This window comes from Mastigoproctus giganteus, chromosome 7, assembly GCF_048544385.1.
Source record: "Mastigoproctus giganteus isolate SK-2022 chromosome 7, ASM4854438v1, whole genome shotgun sequence".
NCBI classification, from domain to species: domain Eukaryota; kingdom Metazoa; phylum Arthropoda; class Arachnida; order Uropygi; family Thelyphonidae; genus Mastigoproctus; species Mastigoproctus giganteus.
Genome location: NC_143581.1, coordinates 8527355 through 8544989, shown reverse-complemented (window position 1 = coordinate 8544989; position 17635 = coordinate 8527355). Strand labels below are relative to the sequence as shown.

General features: G+C 35.3%; 1 protein-coding gene across 1 annotated transcript in view; it reads right to left on the bottom strand.

Moving 5' to 3' along the window:
- Positions 1 to 6225: 6225 nt before the first annotated feature.
- Positions 6226 to 17635, bottom strand: part of LOC150082472 (cyclin-dependent kinase 10-like) — a 92048-nt gene continuing 80638 nt past the window's right edge. The window contains exons 13-14 of the mRNA XM_090378637.1: positions 10725 to 10777; positions 6226 to 6587 (exon numbers count right to left, since the gene is read on the bottom strand). Of these exons, the coding sequence (XP_090234763.1) occupies positions 6517 to 6587; positions 10725 to 10777 (124 nt within the window). The 3' untranslated portion in view covers positions 6226 to 6516. The remainder of the gene's footprint in view (positions 6588 to 10724; positions 10778 to 17635) is intronic.

The window sequence follows — 17635 nt, the reverse complement described above, 5'->3', positions numbered from 1 at the left end:
TCATGATAAAAGATAAATACATTTTTATATTACTAAAAACATTAAATGGGTAGCAATATAAACATTAGATTCTATCAGATGTATCGCAAAATGCCTTTAAGGCATGAAACAACATATTCATGTTAAAAACAAAACACTCTTATACCATGTGAAAATGTAGCAAGTATTTTGTCGAGAATACCTAAATATATACTCTTAATAACTAAACACAGCGTCTCTAACCACAGCCTTTTAGTCATTAAGGGTATCTAACATAAGTTTGTGCAATGGCATCACGTTTATACATAACCAACTACTAAGTAGTTACAAAATGGCATCATTTAAGTATATCTCATATTGTGAATGCCTTCACAATGAGTTACAATGACATTGCACTACCTCAAATAAGCAATGCTTCACCAATGGAGAAGACTACTGTTACTTATTCTCGGCAGATACCACCACCCAGACAGCACCATTTCAGAGCTTACTGGCTCCTCATCAGTGGCTGGGCAGGTATCCTGGTGTTCCAATGATGACAACCCAGTTGCAAAGCATAACTCCACAATATGAGAGATGCCAGTAATTAAGAATTACATAATTTGTTTAGGACAATAGCCTCATGTTACAAAGAAGTTAACTAATGTAAAAGTTTGTGCAATGGCATCATGCCTATACGTAGCCAACTACTAAGTAGTTATAAAAAGGCATAATTTAAGTATATCTCATGTAAATACCTTCACGAGTTACCAGTATATTGCACTACCTCAAATAAGTAACGTTTCACCAATGAATAAGACCGCTGTTACTTATTCTCAGTGGATACCATAACCCATATGGAACTGTTACAGAGCTCACTTGCTCCTCATCGGTGGGTGGGTATTCACAATATGAGATATACTTAAATGATGCCATTTTATAACTACTTAGTAGTTGGCTACATATAGACATGATGCCATTGCACCAACTTATACATTAGTTAATTTCTTCCATTATACGTTAGTTAACTTAGGGCATCAGCCTCAAGATATTGCCCTAAACAAATTATGTAATTCTCATTAAGGGTATATATATATATATATATATATTCAAGTTTCTCAGTAAGATTCTTAATACACATTTTAAAATGGCATAACAGCTTTTATTTCATAATTAACATTTAAGAATGGTTAACTACAAAATACTCTTGTTCCAAATTATTGATAACTTTTATTTTCTATCTCAGTAATACAAAAAAAAGTTTTTTTTTTCCCTCAATATATATATCCCCATAAGTTCAATATATGTCCTTCATTTTGATGACAAAGGCGAAATACCTGAAGAAAAAAAAAAAAAGTCTTTGGTCTGGTCTCAAAAAGCCATTTGAGAGTAGCATGAGTAATGTGAGTCTCTCACTGTCGTGATGTCACGACCCACCTACCTGCATGCAGTTGTGGTCACTTGTCATGAATGTGATCGCGCAAAGTGCACAGCACAGTTCTGTAGTAAGGGCCCATAACAGTTGCATGACATGGCACAACATGCTAGTAAACCATTCCTTGAATGTCAAAAAAAAAAAAAGATGACCACAGCATTTCCAGCAGAAGCCATAACTTTTACTTTTTTCAGTGTTGGTGAAGACACAGAACTTTGTTGCTTACTCTCTGTGTAGAAATGATGAAGCCATATTTTGTGCAAAACTTCATCTTCAGTAACCATCCATTGTAGCTTATGAAAAACCCCCACTCAAACTTGCTGCTCCTTAGGTGTGAGTAGTCTTGGAACCCAGAGTGCACAAACACGTCATATGCAAATGGGGAATACTGTGTGCTTCCTATTGATATTCTCAACATCTCTGTTAGTTGCATTACTGTTATACAACTACCATCTCTCATGATTACAAAAGCAGTGTTTATGGTTTCTCTGGTGACAGCAGTGATTGGAGCTCTAGGACTGCTGAGTTTTGGGATTGAATCACTTCCATTTTAAAACATTCTACATCACTTGCGAGCAGTGCTATATGGAAGCACAGATTTATGATATAAGCCTCTTTTAACATTTCATATGCTTCTTCAGCTCATGCTTTCTTGAGATGGAAACAAAATTTGAGAGCAGCATACTGTTCCTCACATGTCATGTAGGCGAAACTGAACAGACAAATGACTGACAGCCAAGGTCCCACGAGTCAACTGAGCAAGAAATAGCAAGCAGTATGGTTGTTCATGAAAAATTATGATCATTCTTTATTGAACAGCCCTTGTAAATATGCTAAATTTTATTGCTACTAAGTTATTTCGACTGGAAAGCTTTCATAAATTATGCCTTAATCTGTAATGTTATTTCAAACATGATGTTTGCTTTACTACTGTTACATACTTGTACTTACCATTTGTTAAAACAGCAAATATATGTTATAAATTATGTATATACTTAAAGCACATATAAAAATCTGAAAAATTTGTAGAATATAAAATTGTAAGAATACGTTTCCAATAGAAAAAATTTTTCTCTCTAAGACTAACTAGTCAGTAATAGGCACAATGAGTGTTTGCATAGTGACCACTACGCAAAATATTCAATATGCATTTCTGTAGTAATATTTTAGGACTTAGGAGAATGCTGTTTTTAGCAGTAGCAAATGATGCAAGAAAGCAAGCTTATGCAGCATCAGCCAAAAAAAATCACAAATTTAGAAGAGAGAGAGAGAGAGAGAGAGAGAGAGAGAGAGCGAACGATACTGTAGCTGCAAGTGCTTGTTGTGCGCAAGCTAAAAACTAGTTTGTTTATAATTCTGTAGACTTTTTCTTCTAACTGTAGATAAAAAAGGGTACTACAATCATCTTAGATATTGCTTATCTAATAGAAGAAGAAGATTGTCTATGTATAAGATCAGTTTAACCTTGTTATTCTAAATTAAGTAAAATGTATTTCTTTGGACCTGTCTACTGAATCACCAGTAATACAAAAGCTTTCGGGCTTTGCATTACCCTTCATCAGTTAACCGTTGGATCGGAAGTTTTGGGAACGTAGAACTTAGGAGTGTGCAATGGCAGTCATGCACAGTGAACTGCATGATGCATCACACAGTTCACTGTGCGTGATGCATCAACTGCGTGCAACTGCCATCGCATGCTCGTAAGTTCTACATTCCCAAAACTTTCAATCCAACAGTTAACTGATGAAGGGCAACATAAAGCCAGAAAGCTTTTGTATTACTGGTTATTGTATGTATCTACATATTCTATTTTTATTGTTTATCATATGTATTTAACATTAAACCTAGTTTAACTACAATTTCGCTTTTTCTTTTCATTTTACTTTCCATTCTGCTCTGTGCTACATAATGAAAATAGTATAATGAATCCAGAGCGCGTAGGCCTTTTTACCTATATATATTTTTTCTTTCAATATATTTTGGTTTTGTTCCTCTGTCGTGTCAACCATAAATAACATGCCAGTTTTCTATATATCCTCCCTTATACCCTTATTTTTACATAAATTTTTGCTTTGGATGTCTCTAAATTTTTTCCCTTCTCTCTTTCCCTTAATTCTATTTATTAATTTTACTTTGCCATGGCGCATACTTTATGGTAGAAACAGAGAATACTATGTTGTTGTTTTTTTGTAATTCTAGTGGTTGACACTTGAGGAGGTGCCAGGATTATGTGATATGTGACAATATAATTATATATAAGTATTTATTTTTATATGATATTCATAATGTATAAATTTTTTTTTTAGTAGCTATACTACCTATTCTCATCTTTCCTTTTTTTCTTTTTTTTTTTTATCTTTCCCTTTTCTTTTCTTTTTTCAGCAGTTATTATTTATCTTACATAAATGTATATTTATATATTTATTCTGTTGTCTTTTACATTACTATCATTAAAATCTGGATACTGTTTTTTGGTCAATCTGAGTATAATGATATTTCTGTCTTCTTGCTTTAATTGCTTGATAACTAAAATAGCTTTCCATCTCAGAAATAATAATATATCTTTGGGGTATGCCTGCACCATTTATATGTAAGATGCCATTGAACTTAATCAAAGATAAGAATACTTAGAGTTGTAAAGGATAATGTTTCTTTTCTCATTTTCATAGAAGTAAAAATCTTAAAGTTTGATACTTTTAAATTAAACTGTAAATGCTACATAGTGATAGTAACTGGTACACCTTATGTAGTGGTTCAGGTAAATAGGGTGGATAACAACAGCATATAAATAGGGTAGATTTTATTACTGCTCTAACTTCATACTTTCCATAAAGGTGATGAATATTTCAGCAAGAGTGGACTATCAATATTCATTTAGGAAATAACTTTAACAGTACAGAGTGCCAGTAGAGCCTCAGATAAATACTCACAAATTTTAATAGGTTGTAAAGGAGATAACAAATATTTTCTTAAATTGTATACACGTGTAATATTTTGTTTGCTATTCCATTTAACGAAGTTACGTATTAGATTCTGATGTGGACATATCACACTTTTAACTGATAATTATATTAATAATAATATTAATATTATAAACTTTTGCCCTCTCCTTTAAATTCTTCTTTCTTATTAATTTCAGAATCAATTAAAAGTGCAACTTTAAGAATGATATCCTAAGAATTCATGAAAATAACAGATTCTAAGTACTCCTTATCTCAAACTTTTTAGCAAATTATGGAAAAATTCAAATTAATACCACTTTTAAGTTCAATTAGACACTTAATTTATATAGTACACTTAGTGTCAGAAAAACTGTCCCATCTTAAAACTGTACATTGATTTATATGCACTGTGGTATCAACTAATTGCAGCCCCAATTGAAAAATGCCTTTAAGAATTCCTTTAGCATTTGGCAGTATCAAACCTAGACCTCTCAAAGTGACATGCAGCAAACCACTATACTGTTATGAACCCACTTCCCCAAGATGAATAATGCTTCTATTGCTCTGGCAGTGTTATATGACATTAAGTGATGAATCAAAAATGTGCTTGATATCCTCTTGAGAAATATCCTTCCACATCTGAGTTAACTATTCCTTTAAAACAGAGCCTTTAAAGCCATGCCTCAACCATCTAGGTTGGTTGAGGCATGGCTCTAAGCTGCCACTCCATAATGTCCTGGACATGCTCAACAGGAAACAAATCAGGGGACCTATCAGGCCAGAGAAGCATATTAACATTGTGGAAAAACCGTCTGACAACATTAGCAGTTTGACAACCAGAGCTTGGGAACCAAGCACCTTAAAAAGAACCTGACTGAGGTTTATAAGGCTCTGAGAAGGGTTAGTAAAACGAATGAAGGTGAAATTTTCACTGTTATAAAGAATTCCAGAACTAAGGTCATTAATTCAAATTACATGGGAAGGGTTTAGACTGGATTGTAAGAAGTTTTCTTTTAGCCAGAGAGTTGTTGATTACTCAAACAAGTTGCCTCTGCAGGTAGTCGAGGCTGACAGTTTAAAGAAATTCAAAGGTCAACTGGATAGTTTTGTACGTTAGGGAAGTGCATAATATTTTTCTTATCTGCTTTTTGTTTTAGCTGGTGCAGCAAAAGCCCGTGGCTTCCTTGCACTACATGGTTATTATTAATACAGTTTTGACTTAACATCAGTTTATATTAGATTAGATTACTGTGAATGAAAACCAGCAGTTTTTAAATAATATCACCTTATGAGATACTGTGAATAAATAGCTTTTATAAGTTGATAGTACCCTATATCATGAATTCTATAGGGTACTATCTAGGTTGTAGAAGGGTACTATCTACAACCTAGATAGTACCCTTCTATATAGGGTACTATCTAGGTTGATAGTACCCTATATAGAAGGATCTATCACAGTGATAGATCCTTCTATCACTGTTTTCCAAGCAGAACCTTGACTCATCACTAAAGACAATCTGTCCCCATTCTTAACTCAGATGACTATCTGTGCACACCAGAAGTTACTATACATGATGAGATGTGGTGAGGAAAATTCCATGCAATGTACAATGTGAATGTAATCCTGCCACTGCCAGTCATCACTATAGATACTAATTTCCCAAAAGATGAATTAATATCACTTACAATCCTTCTCAGAGAAGGGCAAACCAGTTATACTCTTATGTTTGTCTGGTTGCTACAGACCATGGATGCCAGATGAGGATGTATCCTGCCATCCACTGGTGGCACTGCTGAACAACTTCTTAGGATTTCATCCAATATGAACAGCAATTTGCCAGTTAGACCATCAAATTTCATGGAGCTCGGCTGTGTGTCCCATTATCCCATTAAAACTTATTAAAATAACTATGTGCTTCTTGTACATGGTCTACAATAAATTATCTTACCAATATTTGGTCTTCTTTTGAAGCTAATGTGATACTAACTAATCCAGTGGTTCTGCATCCTGTTTATTTTCACTTACAACATATAACTTGTTCGAATATGGGGTACTGTCTCTCAACCCATTATGGGATAGGATGCAAATATTCACAGACTATTAACTCTTTTAGGGTGGGAAAATTTTTCTGACAGTATATTTAGGATAAAAATAACAGTAATGTTCAATTTTTTTCACCTTCATAAGGAATCATCGTCTAATTTCTTTTCAAGGTGCTGAAGTAAAACATGCAAGAATGCTGGTTCACAAGCTAAAAAAGAAAACAACCAAGATAACTGTAATGCATCCAAAGACAACTTGCATTTAAGTCTATGAATGACTACGAATAATTAAGCAATTGCTATACTATTGAGCTTAATTCTATGTTAAATGAAAGATTTAACTTAAGTCTATGCTAAATGAAAGCATCCACTGTATAATATTTTATAATATGCAATCTTATATAGTGGATGCTTAAAAATTGGACTAACCTTTTAATGATTAATATGTTAAGAATAAGATTTTATTGTGGTATAACAACAAAATGAAACATTCAAATTAACATAAAAATATGGCAGATGTCATTTGATTTAATTGCATTATATAAGCATAAAAATTTTGTTATTTTAAAAATTTTTTATACCTGGTGATATGGTGTAAAAATATTTTATTTTCAAGTTTCAAAATATTACTGCCAAAATAAAATTTGCTTACATGAAAATGAATTTGTAATATTTATGGATTTACAGGATAATTGTTTTCTATACCAGCATATTAGAGAGGCAACAAAAGAATGCAATACTCTTGATACGATTATCAACAGTGATTACTCATGAATTAAGAATCTGCAGGTAAAAGACTCACTGGTGATAGTAATCACAGTGAACTGATGTGCAATTTACTTAAAGACATAAGTATCAAGAGTAAAGGGAAGGGCTTTGCTTTCATAAGGGTGACTACAGTAGTCTCAGACAATTTTTAAATTCTATGCAGTGGGACCAACTGAAGATGTTACCCACAGCAAATTCTAAATGGAACAGAGATACTATTTGAGGCTTAGAACTAAATGTATGTCAGATAAACTTGTGAGACTCATGGCAGAAAAGAAAAATGCATGGGGTGCACAAATTATTAGATGATACCAAAATGTATGGTAGATATAAACTAGCCTGCATTTAAGAATTCTGTGGCAAAGAAAATACTTCTTTACTTATATAAACACTAAAAGGAAGGAGATGAATTACCTTGGTTGAGTAGACATGAATGGTCAACATGTCTACTCGACCAAGTAGACATGAATGGGTCAACATTTGATAATTCTGCTCAGATTGCCAACAAACTGAATTTTGTATCTGCAATTCACACGAAGGATTTTTTTATGGATGGGAATGGCAGATGTATATCTAATTCTAACAGGGAGCTAAATGATTTTGTGAAGACTGAGAAAAGTGGAAGAGAAATTGTTGAAGAAAACAATAAAAGCACCTGGGTTGGATGGGACCTATCTAATTATATTAAGCAAAGCATCAAAAGAGATAAGCCAACTTTTAACCCTAATTACGTGAGCATCACTAGATTCAAAAGAGGTCTCTAGGAACTGGAAACATACAAATGTATCCTGAAATCACAAAGGGGATCAAAGAGCGATATGAATAACACTAGCCAACAAAAAAAAAAATTTTTTCATACCTTCACAATGAAACTATGCAATTCTGCAAGAAATTAAACATGCTGATTATGAAAATCACCATTAAAAAGTCTCTATCACGTCTACATCAAAAGATGTATCAAGGTTTTAATGTTAAAATAAATGGATATATACATATAATTTAAGTTTGTAATGTGTAAAAAATATTATGTTCTCTATAACTCATTTAGCTTCGGAAAAAATATCATAAATCATTGTGAAACAGTTATATTTCAATAATATATAATCAGCATACTTATAATTTCCCTTAAAAATGTTTGTTACTAAAGTATTTTCTCTTGCATTCCTGCTTACTCTCACTCACAAGGAACCAACAGTAATCCTCCGTCATTACAGAATTCCAGCAACCTTGGTACAGCTTTTCCATTGCAGAAATATCTTGATGAAACTGCTCCCTTTGTTCGTCACTCACATCTCCGGGGCTCACATCTGGTGAGTATGGGGTTGACAAATCCAGCGTCCTGAGCTGGATATCATCATTCTTCTCTTTCTTGGTGATTCCTTTCTACTTCTCTCTCTCTCTCTCTCTCAGGGTACTTTGGGAATTTTTTTTTTTTTTTTTTTTTTGGCTGGTGCAGCATAAGCCTCAGGCTTCCTTGCACCATATGGCTAATAATAATAATAATAATAATCTCCCATCTTTTGGGGAAAAATTCGAGATGGGAATGAAGAAAATGAATTTTCAATGACATTCGACATTGAATGTCATTGAAGAAGAAGGCAGGAGCCTTTGAAAGCTACGGTCGGTTTTATCGGTCGGTTTTATCGCTCTTAACCCGGTATTTTAATGTATTTTATTCAATGTTTATATATATTTTATGTATTTTATTGTTTTTAGTTGTAAAGTTATTTTAATTGTAAATATATAGTAGTAAACACATAGTTTTTAAAATTCCTGTTTCCGTGTCTTATTTTAATACGTGGTTGGTGAGAAACACTTAAAAAATCATAATAAGAACACAGAAATATTTGCCATATTTATCCTTACTATCTTCATAAATACTTCTTGCTTTTGTTTGAATGGGCATTGGACTCAGGGCCACTTACTTCTGAATCTGATTTTCGATCCATATTATTAATAGCTTTTCCATCTTCTCATTATAGCACGTGATCCCTGTTGATCTTAAATGCATTGATCCTTTAATATGTTCTTTTGCACATGCACCATCCCTTAAAATAGTATTCACTGTTGAAGTAGCAAGACCTAATTCTGTGCAATAGATGACAAACTTTGACCTGCTTCGTACTTCTTAATTAATCATATTCATTTCTAAATCAATTTTGTTTTGTTTCCTAGCACTGCCAGCACTTTCACTTTTCTTTGGTCCCTTTTCCTTCACCATTGTAATAAGTAAATAGGAATGAAGAGAAAATTCTGAAAATTTATTTATATTTTTTATATGATTGAAGATTTCAGTGAAGGGGAACTCATTTCACCATAATAATGTAATATAAAAACCCACAGAATTCCAGTTATCGGTATTATCAAAGTGGAAAGTGCAAATTGTTTTTATTGTTTTATGGAAGTGACCTCCATAAATGTGTTTTAGAAAAATATCACAAAGCTGTTCAAAATTGATTCTTATAATGAAACAGATAACGATGAAAGTGTAGTGCAATTTCCATGATGTAGCCCAGGTGTCAGGAGCGAGAGTGCATAGCACGCTTTCCTTGAGTGGACCGGGGTTCAAGCCCATGACTACTAAATACGATAAATATTTGTATTGACGATTTATTGTAAATAGAAAATTTATTTATCATAAAAATTACCTTTTAGAGAGATAAATAGCTTAGTTATATAACGAAAATTTCAGCTTCCGAGGTCTTGGAACAAATTACCAAAAAAAACACAATGTGTTATTGTGTTCACATTACGATATTTTCATAATACCTCTATTTATTCCTATGAGATGCAAAATACATTTCCACGATTTTTTTTAAGTTTGCAACAGGCAGCAAAAACTTATATAAAGTGAATTTCAGTAAGTCAAGTATTATGCAAGCCCCGGCTTGCATAATACTTGACTTACAGAAGTATTATGCTTGTTTCAGGAGGTTGTTGATACGTTTTATGTGCATCGGTGATAGATATAATGGACAGTGTGTGTGTGTGTGTGTGTGTGCGTGCGTGTGTGCGTGTGTGCGCGCGCTTAAGGGCTGATCCAAAAGTTGTACAAACTAAAAAATCTGGAATAACTCATAGGGGTAAGTAAACCTTACTCCCTGCACTTCAGACAGCCTAAATACAGCCCTGAATGAAGAGGACTTCAGTTAAGGAAGGAAATCTTGCATATGGACTGGTCAGTACAGTTGACCTGAATCTTATGGGATAGCTCTTGGATGAGCGGGAAATTCAAATTAGGGCAGAGAAAAACGCCTTCAACTGTGCAGTAATTTAACTTTTGAGAACATTTCTGCAACCCACTATTAAAAACTGGTTAAAAGTATAAAACTTACTACGAGAACGTTTATCATAAAAAACATCCATTTTCTAGAGAAATAATGCTCAATAATGCTTTTTGAGAATATAGCGTACATGGTTAGAATGCTTTTTGAATTGTTAAAAATATGATAGAATGATAAAGAGAATTCTATCTTTTTAGACAGAATGCTGTACGCAACAAATGAACAATTATTTTTTTATTTAACTAACATACAAGACTGTGAAAGCTTATGTAATATTTCAGTGAGGTTACATACCTAATGGTTGTTCCCTTAAGTAAGCACTTTGAAGACAGTCTGAGGCTTTTGCCCTAAGTAAAAAAGAATTTCTTGAGATTTTTTTATAAGATAGTTTGTAAAAAGCTGGAATTTCACATTTATATGTAAATTATAAAATTTAGAAAAATATGAAAAATTGATCTGAATACACTGTACAAATATACTTTGATGTAGGTTTAATTCCTATTTATGTTTTTTTTTATATGGTAACAAAAATTGAAATTAATATACAGAAGATTGGTTAGTTAATAAAAGAAACAACCAATAGCATTAGAAAAGGCATATCACGCAAGAAAGCAAGCTTATACAGCATCAGCCAAAACAAAAAATTCCCATTTCACTCATCCATTTGTTCCAAAAGTTTGTCCAGGTGTTCCTTGAATTTATTTAAGCTATCAACTTCCACAATGGCCGACAGAAGTTTGTTCTAACAATCATTAACAGACCATTTAAGTAGCAAGTGATGTAAGTGGTTGAGGTATTGCTAGAATCCCATGTATCCATTCAGAGCCATTCCAATTAGGTTGTTTGCAGGTTTTTGTCATGCAAATTAATTTATGGCATGGGAAATTATTGTTTAGAAACTTGCTTTGGTCACAAAAATTAATGACTATCTGCTTTGATTCTATCACAATCAACAGAATCCTTAATTTCAGAATAAGGTGTATGCAATCAATTTCATCAGGGTTTGCTGGTGTCAGAGGATTAAAGGTTATGGAGTATGTAAATAAAGTAAACGAAAAAAAAAAAAAAAAGGAAAAACTATTCGTTTGACTCTCATCAAAAGAAGAGTTCTCTCTTTATATGTTGGAAACTTATAATTCTACCGTGAGGATACCCAGTTATAGTAGTAGTAGTGGTAGTGGCATGTGATGCAAGAAAGCAAATGTATGAGCTTATGCAGCATCAGCCAAAAAAAAAAAAAAAAAAAATCACACCATTCCCTCCAAATGCCTGTCCGGTTCCTCCTTAAATTTATTCAACCTATCAACTTCCACAACGACAGATGGAAGTTTGTTCGAGCAATTAACCACCCGCTGGCTAAAGGCAAATTTTCACACATCTATTCTACATCTGTCTTTTCTTAATTTGAATTTATGCCCCCTCAGGTTCGTAATCTGAACAAGTGGAAGGATCCAATCAGAATTCAGCGTGCTCAACCCATTCAAGGCCTTATATACCTCAATCAGATCGCCGCGCAGGTGCCTAGTCTCCAGCCACCGCAATTTGCAGAACTTAAGCCTCTCTTAGTAAGAGGATCCCTTCATTCCCCTCAGCAATCTTGTTGCCCTTCTCTGTACACGCTCAAGTAAATCTACATCCTTCCTAAAATGAGGCCTCCAGACCTGTACGCAGTACTCAAGGCGTGGCCTGACCATTGCCTTATACAGAGGGACAATCATCTCCTTCTCCCTGCTAGCAAAATTCCTATATATCATTAGTAAATTAATAAGAGGAGTATACCTCAATATAGTACGTAGAACACTTCCGTATGATACCCTCCAGAAATTAAAACGGAAAAAACGAAAAAATCGACAACTTACCGGTACATTAAAAGTAAAATATAAATAATTAAATAATCAATTTAACACAATTCAAAATCAATTTAAAACAATTAAAATTCAAATTAACGCAATTAAAAGAATCTAACGAAAATATTCAAAACGATTTTATATATCATTTATATTTTGTCAACGATTATATATCATTGACAAAACCCCATGACCTGCCCTGGCAGTCTGCCTGCACTGCTCAGAAAACTTCATATCTGACTGCACAATTACTCCCAGGTCTTTTTCATTTTCTACCACCTTAAGTGTAGTACCACACAGTTGGTACGTTTCTCTGGGGTTACTTCTACCCATATGTAGTACTTTGCATTTGTCAAGGTTAAACTTCAGTTGCCACTTCTTAGCCGATATGCCCAAATTATCTAGATCCTGTTGCAGTAGCACACTGCCATTACTGTCATTAACAACCCTGCCAACCTTGGTATCATCTGCAAACTTCGACATTAAGCCTGATACACCTTCATCAATATCATTGATAAATATACAAAACAACAGTGGACCTAACACCGAACCCTGTGGGACTCCACTAATAACATTAGTCCAAGAAGAGCAGCACCCACTGATTACCACCCTCTGTCTTCTAGCACTTAACCATCCTTTTATCCATTGTAGCAACTTAAACTTAATACCATTCTGCTCCAATTTGTACAACAGTCTTCCATGCGCAACAGTGTCAAAAGCTTTCCAGAAATCCAAATATATGATATCAAAATTATTTTTCGCTTCCAGTTCCTTTGTAACCACATCATAACATCCTATCAAATTTGTCAGACAAGACTTTCCCTTAACAAACCCATGCTGTGTCTGAATTATTGCTGCAGTCTTGTCTAGATGATCCTGCAATGCATCTTTAACCAGCGACTCCATTATTTTAAAAGGAACAGAAGTTAAACTAACTGGTCTGTAATTACTCGTGTCACCCTTCGATTCCCCTTCGTGAATTGGGGATACATTTGAACATCTCCAGTCCGTGGGAACCCCCCCCCCCCCCTGAGTCCAAGGATGCTCTCATAATTATGGCTAAGGGTTTGCTTAGTTGCTTTGCCGCCTCCTTTAATATAACTGATAGATCCCATCCGCCCCAGGTGCTTTTCTTATGTTTAACTTCAACAATTTCTCTTCCACTTTGCTCTCAGTTATTACAAAATCATTAAGTATCTTGCTACAATTTGATAACCTTCTGCCATTTTCAAACCTTAATAATTCCTCACGTGTGAATGTAGATGCAAAATACTCATTCAGTTTGTTTGCTATCTGAGCAGGATCATCAACAGTCGAACCATCAATGTCAAGTGGACCAATCAGATTCATCCCCTTCCTTTTAGAGTTTATATAAGTAAAGAAATCCTTGCTGTTTTTCTTAGCATCTTTTGCCAAGGATTTCTCGTAATCTGCCTTTGCCTGCCGAACCTCCTTTGTGACCTGATTACAGATTAACTTATATCTGCCATAGGCTTCTGAGTCGCTTGATAATTTATATGCATCCCATGCATTTTTCTTCTCTGTTACGAGTCTCATTAGTTCATTTGACAACCATTTAGGCCTAAACCTTGAACAATATTTCTTAATAGGTATGAAAGTTTAAGTAGCTTCCACAATTAATTCCTTGAATGCTTCCCACTTAGAATTTACTGTTGGTAACATCGTCAGTTGATCCCACTGTACAGAATTTAAAAACTATCGGAGACCACTGTACTCACCTTTACGGAAGCAAAAACCCTTTCGTTTACCCCTGATGGTAATTAAATCTTTAAGTAAATCCCACGTCAGTACACTGTGATCACTGCCACCTAGTGGTTCTTTTATCTGCAAATTCCTAATACATGAATGATCACTGCTGATAACCAGATCAAGAGTATTACTTTCTCTGGTTGCCTCTCGAATATGCTGCTGCAGAAAACAATCATCAAATAAATCCACAAAAGTCTGACTAGTGTGTGAGTGCCCAACCCACAAGTTCCAGTCAATATCTGGGAAGTTAAAATCCCCCATTATAAGACATTCCGATTTACTAGCCCACTCTATTTCTCTGTACAATTGTTCATTGTACCCATTCAAGTCATTAGGCCTATAACACACTCCTACTCTAATTTTTGCTTTCGCAGTGCTTATGTCACACCAAACTGACTCAACAGTGCACTGTTCATCTATATCAACTGGATGCACTTCTTTTGATTTTATATTTTTCTTTATTAACAACATAACACCTCCTCCCTTCCTATCCTGTCTATCCTTTCTGTACACATTGTACTCCCCAAATTCCAGTTCGGCATTCCTTATATCTGTGTGACACCACGTCTCCGATATCCCAACAATATCCGCCTTTGATGTCTTGACCAACACTTCAAATTCATCAAATTTATTTACTATACTTCTAGCATTGGTATACATGCAAGTATACATGCACCTATTCTTATTCTTAATTACTCTAACACATCCCATATACCCACCTGTTTCACGATGACTGCCATCCGTCCCTGAAACCCCCAACACCCCTCGCTCCAGGTCGCTACTTATTCTAATAGAAGTTGTGCAAGAATCATCTTCACCTCTGCCTACGGCTACTGTTAAACTATTAGTCCTTGTATCCCCCCCAAGCTATCAGTTTTCCGACCCACCTAACACTGCCTCGATAGCATCAGCAAATATTCTTGCACCCTTTCTATTTAAGTGTATCCCATCCCTGTAGAAGCAGTCTCTCCTGTTAACAAGTACAAACCAGGCTGGAAAAAATTCTATCCCTTGGGCCTTGCACAATCTTTCCAGGGCCGAATTGATTGACAAGACTCTCATCATATATTCCCTCCTATCGTGTCTGGACAGAATTGCAGACACCTTCAAATTCAACCCTAATTCACGGCTTTTTTTCATCAGTGACCTGTACTTGTTAAGTAATTCTGCCGGTCTCCTACTCTTAATATCATTAGTGCCAACGTGTACAACTATATCACCTTTTGTGCCCTTAAAAGATGATATCCGCACAACGTCATCAACCTTTGCCCCTGGCAGACATACCCTGGTCCTGTTCCACCTATCCTTTTTAGAAAGGATGTTTCCCTGACAATAGAGTCACCAACAACTACTAGTTTCTTTGGGACCAGCGCAATCTGCCTTGGGGGTTGCCGCTGTGTTGCGTGATGACCAAGTGCAAGCTCTGGGGTTGATGTGGGCAGCTGAGAGGCTGATGGGCCCCTCAATTTAGATCTTTCGAGGGCATCCACCCTGTCCATCAAACTCTCATATAGGCCCATAACAATGCTGAGTTGTCGCGTGATTTCCTTACACCGCGCACACACAAAGACATTCCCCATGGCAATATCATGTTCCGTTCCAGACAGTTCGGCAAACATTTCACAAGTTGCACATTTTTTTAGGCTGTGATGCGTTGGAGAATCGCCCCCCTCAGTTCTTCCCCGAGTCACAGCACTCCTGCCACTTTGTGCCCGTTGCTTTGCTGCTCTAGTTTGGGGCATGATATTTTAAATTAATAAGATCAATAAATTAAATTAAATTAAATGTCAATACTACGCTATCTAATAGAAACAGTGAAGCGTATTACCGTTTCTATAATTATACGTTAGAGCTACCTAGCTACCTCAATTAAAAATTTGAATTCCCTAGCACTATATACAAAAACAATGCCTGCAATATTCGAACGAAATAACGGTTTTATAAAGTATTATATCTACAAAAACTGTTTATATAAATTAAAATAAAAATAACCAGCGTAATTAGAACTATAAGACTACTTATTAAGTACAATATAAAATAACAATTATGTAAATAAAAAGCAAACATTTATCGTTTTTTTCGGAGCCTGTAACTCGCAGCTGTATTTTCTAAAGAGAGTCAGCGCCCTCTTATACAGTGGTGTGACTACTGTATAACAAAATCCCACAATGAGCTGGGGGGGAGGGGGGAGGGATATTCTGAATGGTTTCAAAGTATACAATTTTAGTCTTAAGAAGGACATTTTTAATACTTTCAGGAAACCAAGGCCCAAATGGTGAAATTTTTGATTTTGTATAGAACTCAAGAGTTACAATCCAATGTCACTTAAAATTTGATTTTGCATTTATTTAATTTATAAACAAGGAGAAAATTGTTAATTTATTCATTTCCTTTTGTTTCTAAATAAAAGGTTGTTTATATGGCAATCTTAAACCATTAGCATGTGGCTATATTTTTTACTGAAAAACGTTCATACAGGGTACTGAAAGAACCTTCTGAGGTTGGGTTTGTTGTTGTTTGTTATTTGGTTTTTAGGAGCACTAGCAACTAAGGCCATATTGCTCCGGGATATGCGGTGGTCATTCCCTGACCTTTCCGCATGCTCCATATTTGGTGGTGACGGGTTCGAACCCCGGTCTAATCAAGAAGCGTGTGCTACGCACTGCTGCTCCTTCCCACTTGGCTACGGAGGCGCCCTGAGGTTGGGTACTGCATACACTATAAACTCTTCATCACACTGGCTGAACTCTCACAATACATAACATAGGCCCTAGCCACTGAAATCTCAGGAAACTAGGTGGCAGGACCTGCCAGAGCAAATTGTTGTGATACTGGATACACCCGGCTAGCCTCCACGTGGCAGGGTATGGGCAACGTCGGGCCCCACTAGGGGCCTGGCGGCCAATAAGCCGGATAAACAATGGGCACAACATATCACACTGCACAGACACGACCCACACACTTTCAAGTCTCTGGCTTGACAGTGTACTGTCCTCGATACAGCGAAATACACGCGGAGATGGGAGAAATCCCAGGTGCCGTCTGACACGAACATACCTCATAATACATAACATATACAATGTAGATCAGCTGGATGACAAAAAATGTTGCTGCTGCTGGCTTGAAGAATTATATATCTAAAATATTAGGCTTTTTATATATATATATATATCAAAATATCAATAGAACTGGGAGGGGGGGCTGAATTCATCCTATATTTGAGGTGTTTTTATTATTGTAGAAAGATGAACAATGCTTGAGGGGGAGGGGGTTTAAGCAGCATTGCCAAATGAGTAAATGTACCACCAGTTAGTAACAGCCATCTTTCACACAGAGACATTGTTTAAGTTTCTCACATGCCAAAAATAATGCTGATAAAGATGAAATGCTTTTGTCAATATAAAGTGTAACTTTACATACATATTAAGGTTTAATTTCTGCATTCCTTTTCAGTGATTTAAAGTTTATGCTTTTTAATTTATACATGTGATTCGGTATAATTTGTTTTACCTAATTATGTATTAGCCCTTTGTGGGTTAATACATGATTAATTCGATGTCACATCCACTGAAACACTGTAAAATTCCA